Here is a 16,010-nt window from a genome sequence, read left to right as displayed (position 1 = left end):
ATGCTGCCGCATTTTTTTTTTAAAAAAAAATCACTTTCCGGTAGTCCCAGATCTGTCTCTTGAGTTATACAGGATGTGGTGAGATGGGTTATTGTGTTTAATAAAGTCTTTAAGAAAAATAAATATTTTTGCATAATTTATGTACAAAGATTGGTTGATTTCCTTCATTCATAGGTTCAACAACAGATACAACCACAGCTATTATTTTATTCACCAGCTCGCAATGATTAATGCCACCTTGGTAACTGATCTATGAAGAGTCCAAGAGAACATCGGCCTAGTCTTTGTAATAATGCAACTTTGTAAAGGTGCACTTTGTAATAGTGCAACTTTCATGCACACCAGCCCCTCATCAAAAAACCCCCAACGAACCCCTTAAATGTCTCATTTGGGGGTCAGAGGCAAAGGTGGCCTCAGCAACCCCCATAAACAAAATGTTGGCTCCCTTTGAGGGGAGCCCTGCTGAGGACTGTTAAGCACAAAGACCACCTCTACCCCCGAAGGTCCCTCAGCACAAACCCGATGGGGAGGATGGGGAGAACCTCAGACGAGTCCCACAGGGCGCTTGCCCCACTGCTACACTTCTCCCTGCTCACCAGGCACAGACAGGCACTGCAGCAGGCGCTGGGCTGCTGGCAGCATGGTGTCTGACACCCCCACCACCTTCAAGAAGGGGAGCAGCAAGCTCCCCAGAAGAAATTGTGCTTCCAGTAATGCAATTAGAAGAATTACCATCATTAACACCAATTCCTAATGAGAATCCATGGTTACCTCTTGGCACAGGGGAGCTGGAGACGGCTGGCAAAAGTCAGACATCAATACTAGAGCCATTCGGGGCCTGTCCTACCTCCTCCCTTTTCTGAACCCTAATGTGAAAGCCCCACATGTAATACCTAAGAGGGGTTGCAGTGAATCACTGCACAAGAATCGTTACACTTTCCGTGCTGGGGCTGGCAGATCTCCAGCTCCTCAGACTGGGATGAACACTTCTCCATACCCTCTATTCCGGACACCCTAAACCTCACTCCTTTGCCAGGGCTTAGGGTGTCACGTGTCCAGGTATTTCTGTTCTGCTCTACTCAGGGTCTCTTTTCTCAGTCTTTTCTTTGGGAGAAAACAGGGTTAAAACACAAAGACATTTAAAATGAAAATGAAAACTTATAATAATAATGCTCAGTACTTATCTCAGTCTTGCCATCTTCAAAGCGATTTACAAATGTTAACTAATTAATTAATCTTCACATTCTCTCTGACTGAAAATCAGAGTCAAGACTGAAGTGAGCAGGAAAATAGAAAGTGTGGTTTTCGGGGGAAGGGCAAAGGGAAACCCGCTGTTTGCCATCCGGCCAGGCAATCTGCAACATTATTTTCATTCTGCACTGCACACATCTCATTTGTTTTTCAGTCATATCAAAGGTCTGAAGTAATTTTATGAGCTACCTTCTGCTTCCTTTTTCTTAATGGAGGTCTTAAAAGGTGTCCCCTTTGAAAAGTAAATAAAATGGAAGACTTTCAGAGCTGTGAAGATGCCCCTTGATCACATATTTAATTTCAAACTCTTCTGAAATCCCCAACACAACCAGCCTTGAGAGGGGAAAATAAGAAAATAGGAAGGGGAAGCAAGGCCTATGGCTGCACTCGGCAAATGCCGCTACCAGAGAGTTGAGCTGAGCCTTGGAGAGGGGGGCAAGCTGGGTGCCACAGAAACAAGCTATGGCAGAAGGACACAAGCAGACTTGCGCCAGCTGTGCTTTACCAGCTGTGCTTTACCAGCTGTGAGGGCCCGAGCCTGGGACTTCTGCACAGCCTAGAGCTGGTGTGGCGACCACCAGCCCCCCCATGGTGGTTGCTGTCACCCGTGCGTAGGTTTTTGTGCTCACAAGAGCAATGCCAGCGTGCGTACAGAGCTCAGGTGAACTCCGCCTTGCCGTGTGCTGTGCAGGGCACTCACGCAAGTGCATGTGTGACCGGCGTGGAGCTCTCAGTGCTGGTTCAGGGGTGCTTCCAACTCTGCTCCCAGGATCTGCAGCCTGGATTTAAACTGTGGATTCAGGGTGTTTAAAAAGACCTTTTGTGCCTAATAGCCACAGTGCGGTTAAAGAGAGCAAAGCTCGACAGGTCAGAGAGGAGCTGAGACACCTGGGACAAAGAGCTGTTCGGGCTGCTCTTCCTAAGTGCAGCAAGATTGTTTTGGGGCATAAATATCCTCCTTCATTACTGTTCAGCTGTCCCTGGAGGTGTCACCGTTCCAGCCCAGCTCCCGCTGGACCTCAGCTGGCTCTTAGGACAGGTGTTTTGCTTTTTCTGGCTGCTCAGCTCCTTCCCAAGCCTGTTCTCCTCACTCTTCGCATCACACCCAACGGCTTTACAAGCAGCTCCTGTTTCAAAGAGCGTGAGGTGCCAGACATCTGGCAGGTGCTCAGGGCTTGCAAGGTAGCACCCCCCAGATGGCCCCTTGGTCCCAGACTAGCCCTTCGCAGGGAGCAGGAGAATCCGATGCGCACGGACATTGTTGGTTCTCGCAGACAACTGCAAATGCAGCAAGCACGGTGACTTTCCTCACTGAGGGAGACAGATGAAGGCGATGCGATGCAGAGGGAGGAAGGCTTGAGGTAATTTAAACAAAAACTGAAAGCATTGGCACAACCCCTCCCTGCAAGTTATGGAAAACAGGACTCATCAAGTAGACTCCCCATTGCTGCAGATCAGTCACCCCTCTCTAGGTGGGTTGAGACAACCCTGGCTCAGCTGCCCCCTTATGCGCTCCTTCAGCCAGATTTGCACCTCTCGTCTGGACAACTTCATGTCAAACCTCTCCTGCTTGGCACTTCTGTGCCAGACGACTACAGCTAAGGGGCTTGGTGCCTCAGAGCACAGAATGGATGTGCTGGGTTTGTGTAACGGGGTTTTGGGCAGCAGGGGAGGGGGCTATAGTGGTGGTCCCTGTGAGAAGCTTCTCAAAGCTCCCCTGGCTCCAAGTCAGACCCACCTCTGGCCAGGGCCGGGCCAATTAGTGATGGTGGCTGCGCCTCTGTGATAATATATTTAAGAAGAGGAACCTGGGAGGAGGAGGGGGACTTTGAGAGGAGTTGAAAAGAGGACACCTGTGTGAGCACTGAGGTCAGTGGAAGGAAGGCAGATGAAGGGGATGAGGTTTGCTGGAGCAGGGAGCCCCCCTGTATCCCATGGTGAGATGGCAGGGATGCCCCTGCCACCATGGAGGTCACCAGAGGAGCAGAGATTTGCCTGCGGCCTGTGGGGGACCCCCGGGACTCTGTGGGAAGAAGCAGACCCCACTGTTGTAGTTCAGTGCTGGGAGGAGCAACACGTGGAAGTGATCCACAGTGGAGCATCTCGACAAGATGCATCCCGTGGGGAGGAGTCACAGCGGAGAGAGGCTGCGGATGGCTGTCTGCCATGGGAGGGACGCCCCGTGGAGCAGGAGAGTGCTGCCCCCTCCTTGGAGGAAGAAGCAGCAGCACTGACTGCACCGTGCCCCCATCCCCTGCCCTGTGCCACTGGGGGAGGAGGTGGAGATATCGGGAACAAAGCTGGGCCTGGGAAGAAAGGATGGGTGGGGTGGGGTCTTTTAAGACACGATAACGCTTCTCACTGTCCCATTCTGTCTGTTAAGTGCTGATTTTTCTAGTGTTTGAATTAGTGATGTTCTTGTTTTCTTCCCCTAACGAGCCTGTCTTTCACCTGTGACCATTAAATGGGTGAGTGACCTCTCTCTGTCCTTATCTCCATTCCTGAGCCTTTTGATTCATTTTTATCCCTCCCAGCACTGGACAGGAAGAGTGAACGGCTGCGTGGTGCTCAGCTGCCCTCTGAGCTCAAACCACAGTGGGAGGAGAGGTGTGGGGCTGCCCGAGCTCTTGGAGACCTCAGCCAGCGACCGCTCGGCCCATCCCTGCCCCTGGCACAGCCGGCGGGTGTGCCCTGTCCTGAGACCTTACACACAGGCAAGGAAGCCGCTCAGGAGTTTATGAGTTCATGGGTTCAGGTAGCAGGGGTTTCCCACCGAGAACAGTCCAGAATTAGTAAAACAGCAATACTGCACAAACCAGCACTTTGTGTTTAAGATGGCATGGCACCTTGCTAGCACTAAAACAAGCATGGTCTCACCCCCAGCCCCCTTAACCAGGCTGCTCCCACACACACCGCCACAGCTCCTGTTCTCACTTAACCTGCACAGGGAGCCAACCCCGAGGAAAACTCCCCCAGGCCAGTAAATTGAAAAAGCCTCCACACAGACAAAGATCAGGGCTTCCCCTCGTCGGATTAGTTTTTCGATAGTTTGCTCACGCGCAGAAACCCCGGTTCAGAGAATCAAATTTTAGCACCGGCACAAGGGAAGAGGCAGAAGCAAGCGGGGGTGGGAGTCACGGTGCCAATTTACATTTACATCAGCGTACATCACCGCGGAGCAGCAGTGCGACACTCGCATCCGCCTGACTCGGCTTCCAGCCAGTCTCGAGGAAGCATCCTCTGAAGAATCTGATGTCTTTTTTCTGGGCATTTTACAGGAGTCACTTTCATTAACATTTTTTTTGTTGGTTTTTTTTTCCAACCAGACTCCAGCATCCCCCAAGAACAGCTCACGCTGCATCTACCCCCTGAAACCTCATGCAGGTGGGGACTAACTGGTCCCTTCAACTCTCTGTCAGACAAGTCCCCACATCACTTTCCACTTTGTTCGGGATCACAGGGCACGTAATATTGACAAATACAAACTTTTCCCTCAGTCTCTGCCCATTCCTCTGAGACTACCTGAAAAGCACCTCTTTTGAATGTTCCGATGCAAATCAATCACACAAGAAACTCTTTAAGGTTTATGATTAATTTCTGCTTTATGGACTCTCGTCCCAGTAGAGCTACTGTGGCACTACCCTTTGTAAAGGGAAGTTTTTTGAGGATATTCCATGCAGAAATGGGACAGGAGCTCTGACTTACTTCAGAACATCCAGAATCAGTATACAAGACAAAGAGACACCACCACAGGAGCACAAGTTTGTACAGATATGTCCATAGATCTATATTTTTATTGTTTTATATATATTTATAATATATTTATATATTTTTAAAAGAATCCCTTCAAAAACTACCCTCCCACCTAGCAAAACAAAGGTTAAACAATCAGAGATGGCAGCTGCATCCTGGAGCAAAGTATCCCAGGGGTCTCACAGAGCCAAAATGATTGCTGAGCACCAGCGCACTCTTTCCAAGCTTCTGTGGGTGCAAAGGTGACTGACACGGGTTTATGGCTCTTTAAGTTGACCGGTCAAAAGACAGGGAGAGAGAAAGAAAGAGAAAACACACGGCTGTGGCGATGGAGGGCTCGAGTGGTAGGGGAAACAGCAACGCATACAGCCGGAAGCTTAGAGTGTGAAATGCTGCGATGAAGAGGAGGGGGGCACTGCCCGGGAAGTCAGTAAAGAAGATGGGAAAAGAGAAGAGACATGCAGGACAATTAGTTGGCAAGATGGATCTTGGAGAAGAGCTCAGAAGCATCACACTTAGGACCCTTGCTACCCCTCCATCCCCCAAATCTCTTCCTCTCACCCTCCCAGTCGCGAAGGGAGATCCAACTAGTTTGATTTAGACCAAATCTTCGCGCTGCCCCGGAGCCTGCGGAGAGAGGAAAAAGAAAATTAAAAAATCAGAGCAGACATTCAGGCTCATCCCTGACTTCCTTTTCTAAACGCACGCAAAGAAGAGCGGCTCACGTTCTTCGCAAGAGAAGGCTTGTGAACTCTGCTTCAGATCAAGAGTTGCAGAGATCTTCCCCCAGATTAGCAGGAGGTGAGCTCAGCTGGGATTACATCTCTGACATCCCCCGTCCAGGGAGCAAACCCCTGCAGTCAGTAACCTCCCTGCTCCCAAACAGGGCTCCCCTCAGTTCTCCTCCCGAGCACGCACACAGAGCAGCTCTGTTCGCGTGCCCCCACTCCTCACCCTTTGGCTTTGGAAGTTTTCTTGCTCGCCTGGCGCTGGTTGGTGCCAGGGGCCGGCTCCCTGAGCTCTGTTAGGTGCTGTTCCGGGTCTTGGGATGTGGCTGCCGCAGCAGCTGCTGTCGTCACTTTAATGGTCTTCTTCAGGTTTGCCACCTGCAACAGCAGAAAAGCAAGAACCAAGGAATTTCCCAAGGTTGTTTGTTTGTTTTGCATTTTTTAGTTTGTTTAGTTTCATTTTTTTTTAAAGCGAGCCCCAGAGTTAAGAGCTGCAAGCTCAGGTCAAACAAAAGGGCTACCAGCTGTCCAGACCCCTGCCCTGCAGAGGGGTGTTAAGCTGATTAAGGACCCTTCTTCAGGCACAACCCGCTGCAGGGTCTGGCCTAAGGAAAAGGTAATGCCTTAGTTGAGCAAAGTCCATTAACAACCACAGGGAACTGGTTCTCGTTATTTTAAAGGAAGGGACGCTGGCTGCTCCCCCCTCGGCCCACTCACCTCACTCTCTATCTGCTGCTTCAGTGCCAGCTGCTGCTCTTTGTGCTGGTTGGCCCGGCTAACCTGTTCTTCAATGCCCGACAAGACAACCTCGCAGCCCTGGCACCTGGAGAGAAGATGTAGAACTGAACGGGCCAGGGAAATTACACAGCACAGAAAGGAGAGTGAAAGATGACTGAATTCAACTCGAGAGGCCAAAAAAAGACCTACACCAAGTAGGGAAGACACAGGAGCAGCCAGGACTGTGCAAAGGTTGCTGCAGTCTCATCACCCCTCCAGCATCAAACAGGGGAATTTAGAAAATTATTTTTTGGAAAATTACTTTCTGCTGGAGTATGGGAAAGGGGATCAAGTAGGCCACCTCACAGCACTACCCCCCCCCCCAGCAACACACAGAGGATCTGGGGAAGCCACCGGCCACTCCAGCAACCTTTTTTGGGTGTTAGTATTGGGGGCTTCCTCCTCACCACTCCTGCAATGTGCGGGTGATGGTGCTTAGCTCCTCCCTCCGGATGTCCCTCCCAATGCTGTAATCCACCTCCAGGCGCTGGTTCCGCTGATCCAAGCTCCCTCGCAGCACATCAGCATACACAGCCTCAATCACGAGGTCCTCCAGTTGCCGGACGTTCTTCAGCTGTAACTGCTCCAGCAGCACTGAGTAGGGGATGCACTGTGGAAACATGATGGTAACTAGCATGAGGTAATCCCAGTGCAAGGAGAACTCGGGGAAAAATAGGGCCACTACCTTGATCTTGGCAGCCAGAGTGACGACTGACAGGTGCCTCAGTTTGTTCTTCTGAGCCTCTGTCAAGGGAGGGAGGTTTGCTGCTTCAGCTATTGGCAGGGGAAAGAACAGAGTATAAGAATTTATGCCTCATTTTCCATTTCCCAGCCCTGCACAGAAGCATCTGCACACCAGTGCTTCATCTTGCCAAGCCATCCCCATTAATTCTCAGCTCAAAAGACCTTTTCTGAGCAGCCTTTCCTCCCCTCTGCCTCAAGTCATCCTCTCTAGCTGTCCCCTGCCTTATTTATGCAGGTCTGCGCATCCCAGCGGATACCTAAGTCTTTCCCCTCGCCCCTCGAAAATGTCTTTGTCAAGATGTTCTTGGAAATACCCCACGCCGCTGGCAAACGGGAGCATTAGTTACTGCCAGGTACTCCAGCGATCTGGGGCCCAAACCGCAATCAGGTGTAGTGACAGACGCACGGCTCTTGCTGCAAAGGGGGGGCAGTTTGGGTGAGGGTCTCCAACGGCTCGGGGGCTCTGGCATGTTCTCCGCACCGAGGGACCACCATCACCGGGAGGGGAAAGGGCCCCTGGAACCGCGCTGTGCCCCCGGGGCCCGGCCTCACCCAGGTAGTCCGCGTAGGTGCCGTAGGCGAAGATGGTCAGGAGGCGGAAAACGGGGGCGAACTCGCTGTCGGCCAGCTGCGGGGACACAGGGTCAGGCCCCGCCGCCCCCCGGGCCGGGCCGCGGGCAGGGCCCGTCAGGCCTTGCCGCCCGGGGCGGAGCGCGGGGGTCGGGCCGGGCCTAGGGCCGGGCCGGTCTCACCTCCCGGACGGCGGGCATGTCCAGCAGCTCCCCGAAGACGTAGATGCCCGGGGCCTCCAGCACCTGGTGGATGAGGCTGGCGAGGGCGGCGCCGCGGGCCGCCTTGGCCAGCAGCAGGAACTGCTCCTGGCTCTGCCCCGTCACCTTCCCCTCGGCCGCCATGGCGCCGCCGCCGCCGCCGCCGCCGCCCCCCGCGGGGCTCGGGCCCCGCCGCGCTCAGCCCCCACACAGGCCTCGGCCCCGCCGCCGGGCGCCACCCCGCCCCGCCAGAACCGCTCTATGGCAGCGCCGGCGCTAGAGCGGCGCCTTCCGGGTGCTGACGCCACCGGCGCTCCGCCTCCGACTGGGGGAGGCCCCGGCACGGCCCGCCCCCAGCGCTCTCCCATTGGCCGGCCGCGGGGCAGAGCGGCGGGGCGGGGCTTCCGCCAGGGCGCCCCCTACCGGCCGGGCGGAGCGGCCTGTCGTCGCCTCCCGCGGCGGCCCAGCGTCGCCCCGGGGCGCCGCCCGCCTCGGCCGCGGCCTCTCCGGCCTCTCCCGGCCCCGGGGCCGCGCAGGGCCTGACGGGCACAGCCGGTGCCCGCCGCTGCCCCAATCCCTGCGGCTTCCAAGCGGCGGCCGGGTCTGTCCCGGCTGCCTGGGTTGCCAACCCCCCCAGGCTGACAGTGGCCACCGGTTTCTCACCAGCTCCTGGCCGTGCTGGTCACAGGCACCCGCCTGCCGTCATCCGTTTCCCACCACTTTTTTCGTGCCCGGCCCTGCTCACCGCCAGCACCTACTCACTGTTCTGTTCTTCACCACCCGTCTTCTGTCAAAACCCCCCCTGAGCCACCCAGTCGTACTGAAACGTGGCCAACAGGCTGCAGCCGGCGTAACGGTCACGGGTGCCATGTGGATATTTATGGGCCTTCCCATACATTTTGGTGAACATCTACTCTTTATCCGTACAATATTGATGTTAAAACAACCGTTGAGAAAAGAGACACACTACCATACGGCACAGTATTTTTCATATTTCGATGATACAGTCTATAAGTACCGCACCAGAATTAAAAGAGATGCATAGAATACCTTATGTGTGCCTACACATCGCTCATGTCTTTGCTCTGCTTTCACACCATTAAGATCTCACTATTTCAGGCAGTGTTTTGGGGATATCTAAATGTAAAAACCCTTATGTTGCAAAGCACCGTACTTACATATTTAAACTGCGAGTTTCTTAAATCCCTGCATGCATCCCCTCATCTACTGCATTAATTTTTACGGAAAAAATTGCTTTACTATCTGCTGAATCATTAACCATCGCACTTGTCAAGAAATGCATCCCTGGTGCAGGCAGGGTATGGCCATAAAAAGATAGTTTAAACACTCCACAAGGATAGAAATGTTTATGGTATACTTTAAGTATCTCTTCGTGGGCAAATGAGTTAGTGTAATGTGATCAGGAGGCATCAGTGAGGGCACGCTTCCCAGTGCTAGGTGAAAGAGATGGTTTTACAATGATGGGACTAAAAAGTGAGGGTCATTTTGGAAAAAACCTTCATAGCTCTTCTTGTCTTGTATAAATCATGTGGTAGGCGGAGGTGAGTTGTGAGGGGGACTGGGAGGAGCACAGTCAGCAAACACTCATTTCAATAAGCAGCATTACGCTGTTTGGCCAGGAGTTTCTACACTGGCACCAACTTCCTCATGGCTGGGTCCTTTAGAAATCAGGAGTGTTTTTCCGTGGAAGCAAAGGAGGCGACAAATTGATGTGAGCCCAATGTAGTCTGTGCAGGCAACATGGTTTTAGCATGTTAAAATCTTACTGCTGTCTGGGCAAGTTTGCACTCCAGCACATGATTGCCAGCAAGGGAATCAGTCTTTAGCTTGATCAGTTTAGCGTGTATTAAAGGCATTTGACTTGTGCTTTGCCAGACTTCTGTAAGCGTAACATCTTGAAATAAGCATAACATCTTGAAATCTTCATCTAGGTGAAGTCTAAGTTTCTTAAGGTTTTATTTGCCAGTATCAACAACCCTCTTCTGATCACTTGCTTTGACTCCAGTTCTTCTCATGCAGCTGCTGTGGCTGAGTCGTGGAGAAGGCTCCTCTGGGGCACTGTACTGCTCCAAACACAATTTTTGAGCTAGAAAATCCAACCCATGGCTACCTTGGGGAGTTAGGTCATTGTGTCTCCCAGTGAGAGGTTGCTCCAAGCTCATTTGAACAGCCATATGTATTGTCCCTACCGCTTCTCACGGTCCTTTCCGTCCCTGAGGCTCCTTCAGTGCTTGGTCTCCACTCTGAGGCTACTGACATAGGTGAGCAATGTGGACAGCAATGGTCAGTGTGGAAAACCAAACTTCTAACATTAATGGTCATTCCACTAGTGTTAGGTGGACGTCACTCAAAACTAATTCCAGGCAGAAGGAGCAAAACATCTCAGAGTGCCTGGGCCAGGGAGGCAAACAGGCGCCCTAGCAGGAGAAGGTACCCGGACCCTCAGTCCTGTTCTGGGAGAGCACGTTTTCATTTACATGCTCTGATGTTTCCTTAGCTTTGGGATGTCTCGGTCTCATTTGCCTCAAAAATCTGGAGCTGAACAATGAGGCTTCTCAGGTCAGCTTCCACTGGTACATATGTGTGGGCACAGTCAAGCATGTCTCCCAGAAAAGTGCCCCAAACCTCCTGGTTCGGGGCACTGTCAGAAGCTGTCCTGCCCCAGGTCCTTCAGGAATAAGGTGGCAAGGAGCATTTCCTGCACTCGGTTGGGTAAAATGTGACTGAGACACATGTTACCAACAGACACACCTTCAGGACAGACTGAAGATCACGGTGGCCCAGGGAAGCAGGAAAAGGCTATCAATCTGTGTTCTCAGAGCTAGCAAGGTCTGGACTTCTCCATACAGCAGGATTAAAGGAGGGGCAGGGCTTGTAAGGTTGGACCAGAGCTGTGAAGGCAGCTTGCAGGGCAGTGTTAACAAAAAGACTATCTCCTTCCTACTTTTCCCTCTCTGCTTCTGTATTTGGGTCTGATTCACCATAGCCTTACCCCTGCTGTACTCACTTACACCAGCGCAGAGTGCATTCAAATCAGGTTCAGATGTAACCCTGCTGATTTGTAGTGGATTATTACTCTCTTCCCCACCCCCTCGCCAGCTCCTTCCATCTCAGTTTTATCTCTCTATCGATCTGTTTCTCTCACACTCTCTGACACGCTTGCTGCCTTTCATTATTAGTCAGATAAAGCCAGGCAGCCCGAGCATCCTAGCTACATGATGCTCTCTCTGTCCTCCTTCTCCACTCCGACCCCTAGGTCCTATGTCCTGTGTACTGGGTCTCCACGTTTTTGTCTCCTCCTTCTTTGTCCTGCATAGAGCTATAACAAGGGCAAAGACCAGAATGTCTTTTGAGTGAGTAAGATCCTGAGCTCTCCAGATGAGAAGGTCTTCCTAAAATATGCAAGCTCTTGTGAGAGTGCATGGTAACACCCCCACAATTTAGCAAAGTCTTTGCCTCGTCCCTACATCAGGGTGCCGGGTGTTGAGATTGAATTTCAGACTCCTGGAGTCATTAACTCCCATGCTTTCACTTTGTTCACAAAGCAAACGCCTATCTTTATGGTCACAGGGAAACTGTGAAATGTGATTTTCATGTAACCTAAAGAGTCGAAAGTAGGAGGCGAAGAGTGCAGATGAAAGCAAGTCTTTACAACATTTCATAATTTTAAGATAAATCTTGTGACACGGGGAGGTTCTGCATTGTTATTTCTGAATGTTTGGGATCTCTAACCCTTTAACTACCCCAGCATCACCTCTCCCTTCTGATCTTTCTCTGATCTTTCCAGAAAGAAACCTCCATTCTCTTTGTGCTGTAGATCCACCTTCTTTCCTATGCGCTTGCTGTCCCACTTTAAAGCCTGTAGAGCTGTACTGTCTCATTCTAGGTTGTTTCTCTCTTCACCACCGCAGAATCCAGATAACTTGTCAAAACACTTATGATATTTTTTTCCCCAGTCCTTCTCCAAACGTAGCTAGCGTCACATCTTCTGAGATGATTTTTCACAACTGTGTGTAACACAGGCTCCGAGACAAAAACACCGTAAGGACAAAGGAGGCTGGGGTGAATTGCTTGGATACCAACATGATCCAGAAGGCTTTTGACTGTATAACTTGTACTGGGTTAATGCACACAGGGTCCTAAGACCTGTACCTAGTTACAGTTCAAGGCAGCCCAGTATCAGCTGCTTACAGAGGAGTTTAAAAAGAGGGTAACTGCATGGTAGCTCTTCTTCTGATCCGCTCTCCCAGCCCTCAGGATTTTGCAGACCAGGAACTGTCTTCCAGACAGGCCTCCAGCCGTGATTCAAAGACTCCAGAAGAGAGAGGATCTTGCACTTCCCTTGGTAGTTTGTTTCTGTGATTAATCACTCTCCAGTGACTGTCTCTTGTTATTCACTGCCAGAATACCTGGTAGACTTTTCCCCAGGAAGGAAGTGATACTGCAAGCAAGTCATGTCTCGTTCTGCTTTTTGATACATTAAACAGGTTGACCTCTTTAAATTACTGAGATCTCCAGCCTTCGGATCTCCTTTGATTCAAAGTTATTTTTAAAATATGGAGCATGAAATGGTGTAGAGTTTTCCAGCATGGGACTTACCCAGACACAGAGAGAGGTTTAATCATTTCCTCCCTTCTCTCCCCTACTTCTGTCTTTGCATGGCCAGGGATCACTTCAGATCCATTGCTGCAGCCTGGCCCACTGGCCTTCTGTTGGGTTTTCTGCCTCTTACAATCCCTAAATCCTTTTCAGAGCACCTCTGTTCAGAACTGGAAGTTGTTCTCTGTAGATCCAGACATTCTTTCCTGCTCATGGCTGTACAATTTGCTCTTGACTATCTTATAAGAAGTTTTATGAGAATGACCACCTTACCGAGTGTGGTAGGTCATTCTGTGCTGCTCCCATCCTCATTATTTTTAACACTCTAACAATAATTGTGTCCTCAGTAAATTGTGTCAGAATGAGCTATATCTGCTCACCAAGCACTGAATAAAATGGTGAGTCATACCTGACCCAGGACTCATTCCTGGGCATCCACGTAAGAAACGCTGCCACTCAATGGTGGGCTTCCAGGGAGACCTCCTTTGCATTTGCAGGTTGTTAAATGGTGTTAGCCAGCTCACTTAACCTCCTGCTCTGTTAATACTGCACAATGCTGTTTTTTCTGATCAGCATGCCCTGGGATATTAATGCTTCCAGAAGCCTTGATAGATCTAAAGCATCACCTTTTCCAAACAAACCTGTAGTCACATCAAAGACTGACAAGAACAAAACAAGTTTATGCAGCAAGATCGGTTTCCTCCAAATCAGGCTGATTGGCATTAACTGGAGAATCTCATATCAGCTCTTTGTTGCTTTGCCTAGAAACTTTCAGGTCTTCTGTTTGCTCTTTACAAATACTGGCAGGGCATAGCTGTCTTCCAGTCTTCTGGGATGTCTCTGATATTCCAGAGCTTATTAACCAGTTGTTTGGTGAGCCACAGGGCCGAGGAAATTGCATTCTCCACGGATTGTTTCCTATATTTTCTAGACTTCCCACTACCATGCCTTCAACCGGGGTATCTTGATGACACCCTTTCCACAGTCTGCCACATCTGTGAGTCCTTTCCCCTTGGTCTATAACCTGTGTCACTGGGGTCCTCCTCCACCACTCTCTAACATATGCAGCTTTCCCAGTATTTTCTAGTTAATTCTTTTGGCCTGCTGGCTGGACTGCTCCGACCTGTGGTGTTTTGCCTAGCAGCATGGCTATAGGCTGTCTTCCAGCACAGGCACCGATAACATCTCTCTCCCCTGTCAGGCTGCCAGTTTTCATACAACTTATTGGAGCTTATTTACCTTTTAGACTCTTGTATTTTTGTCAAACCCATGGCAACTAACAGCCAGCCAGCCAGCCAAAGTTCTGCAGATAGCAGGGCAACCACATGGGTCTCTCTGCCCTTAGGAAACAATGCTAAAAACAGCAGCAGTGGGTCGCTTGGCCTCAGGACTCCTGGGTGTAAATGATCTGTATGTGATGATTTAAAAGTGACTCTGTCAGACAGAAATCAGAGCCTCATATTCTTCTCAGGTATGGCCAGGCAGGGAGATACTTAACTGACCTCACATGACATATGCTGATCCTGGTCCAAATCCTGGCCAAACAGAGATAACTTCCACCTTCCTTTCCATCACCACACCACCTTCACTTTAACACCCTCAGAGTAATACTTTAAACTTAGCACCACTCTCATTTCCTCTTTCCACAGCTACCCAGCTGCTCCTCCTTCAGTCCACCTGATTCCATCTCTCCCCTCAAATTTCCCTGTAACTTCATGCTTGCTCTCCTCTGAGTCCACCCCATCCTCAGCTGCCACTCTGCTTGTCTAAACCTGTGCTCCAAATCAAACCAGCCATTTCCTTTATATCACATAAGAATGATGTAAGAGTGACATCAGCCCTTGTGCTCACCATTCCCATCACTTCAATGGCTTTCCTGACTCTCCCCCACATCTCTCAGAGTTTCCTTGGTCCCTACAACATCGTCCCCCTTGCTCTCTCGCCTATCTCTGGGTCCTTTTGCTTCCTTTTCTAGTTTTGCTCTTCGGGGGGATTTTCAGTGTTTGCGTCATTTGGATTTTCGCCCTTTAACTGACCTTTCCCCAGTTGAAATTTCTCGTCTGTTTTCTGCTTCCCAATTATACTAAACACATTCGTCAGGATTTGAAAAGGTCAGAAAGAGCCCATGTGGCTGATGTAGCCCCTTCCAGAGCTTTCTACCCTCTGCTAACCCCCAGGTGAGGAGGCAGGAGGGAGGAAGGCCAGAGAGCACGCCAACCTGAACGTTGGCTCATGCTGCACCGCCACGTCCCCGGCCACGTCTGTACAGCTGGTTTCTTGGGATGGGTGTGCGAGGGCTCGCAGATCATTTGTACACGTCCCGGGAGGGCTAGAGCTGAAAAGGCTGGAGAATGTGACAGAAGCCTGGATAACCTCTGACGTAAAGGCCCGTGTACGTGAGGGGGACAAAAGCCGAGGGGCTCAGACATGTGCACGCCTGTCGATACACAATGGCACTGTGTCTCACACAAACCCAGACCGTGACATCTCCCCTGGCAGCACCATCCTCCCACACCTCGACCTCCCAGTGACCGTAAGCCTCAACACAACCGCATCCCCGTGCTGACACGTCCAAACACACACCGATTTTACTCCCAGACATGTGAAAAAACTGTTGACTCTCCCAAACACACTCACAAAAACACACACAAGACTCAAAATGTCCCGAGGTGGGAAAGCTCGGATGGGCCTGGTTCGTTAGCGCAGGAGCTCGTGGGAGGCCTGATGAAGAACATCATCAGGTCCCTCCCGTGTCTGTCCAAAGTTGGCACGACCTGTTCCAGGCATCCTGCTCTGCTCAGGTTTGGTACTGTGTGTCCATTTGTCTTGTGTCCGTTCCTGGTGCGGTGGCAGGTTGCTGTACAGCTCAGTGCTGTCTCTGCTATTTCTTTCTGTTTCTTCCCGGGGTCAGTCACAGTCACAGTCTTTCCTCATCACTTTATGATGAAAAGTTTGATTGTTTCTGAGGATCTGAGGAGATGACTTTCTTGCTTCCTCGTATTTCAGACCCTGGAGTGGAAGCTGTCTTTCTGTCATTGACTTTCTTCTCTTGCCCGTTGGTTGCTCAGCTGCTCCCTTCCGATTTGAACTGCGCTTTCTGTTTGGTACTTGATGGTGGAGGGAGATTTTCCCCGTAAAGCACCCAGCCCCTCAAAGGCACATCAGCTTCTGTCTTTAATTTCGCTGTCACATCCCTGCCATTTCCAGATGCATGCCATCCATCCCCGGCAAAACCGCGCTTGGGGACACGTTCTAACGACCTGGCTGAGCCCTCAGCGGGGAAAAATCCACCTCGGACAGATTCTCCCCCCCATTGCTCCCACAGCACCCGTGTGTCCCACCCGGCCCACGCGTGAGCGGCTCGGCT

General features: G+C 51.0%; 1 protein-coding gene across 1 annotated transcript; it reads right to left on the bottom strand.

Moving 5' to 3' along the window:
• Window positions 1-5,013: 5,013 nt before the first annotated feature.
• On the bottom strand, window positions 5,014-8,257 carry COPS7A (COP9 signalosome subunit 7A). The gene is made up of 7 exons (XM_074810241.1): window positions 8,006-8,257; window positions 7,806-7,881; window positions 7,195-7,283; window positions 6,917-7,119; window positions 6,450-6,555; window positions 5,959-6,110; window positions 5,014-5,631 (listed from the first exon to the last, which is right to left on the bottom strand). Exons 1-7 carry the CDS (start codon window positions 8,165-8,167, stop codon window positions 5,592-5,594), a joined length of 828 nt encoding a protein of 275 aa, XP_074666342.1. The 5' UTR covers window positions 8,168-8,257; the 3' UTR covers window positions 5,014-5,591.
• Between the last annotated feature and the right edge of the window lie 7,753 nt (window positions 8,258-16,010).

This window comes from Strix aluco, chromosome 2 (genome assembly GCF_031877795.1).
Source record: "Strix aluco isolate bStrAlu1 chromosome 2, bStrAlu1.hap1, whole genome shotgun sequence".
NCBI lineage: Eukaryota > Metazoa > Chordata > Aves > Strigiformes > Strigidae > Strix > Strix aluco.
The sequence above is the reverse complement of the archived record's forward strand: the minus strand, read 5'-3'. Positions and strand labels throughout refer to the sequence as shown.

Bases quoted from the DNA above. Each gene is read 5' to 3' on its own strand.
- COPS7A (XM_074810241.1), bottom strand. From the start codon at position 8,167: ATGGCGGCCGAGGGGAAGGTGACGGGGCAGAGCCAGGAGCAGTTCCTG. The intron at 7,284-7,805 runs GTGAGGCCGGGC...CCCTGCCAATAG, and splicing joins CACCTACGCGGACTACCTGG to CTGAAGCAGCAAACCTCCCT. The intron at 6,556-6,916 runs GTGAGGAGGAAG...TCTTCTCTCCAG, and splicing joins ACCCGCACATTGCAGGAGTG to GTGCCAGGGCTGCGAGGTTG.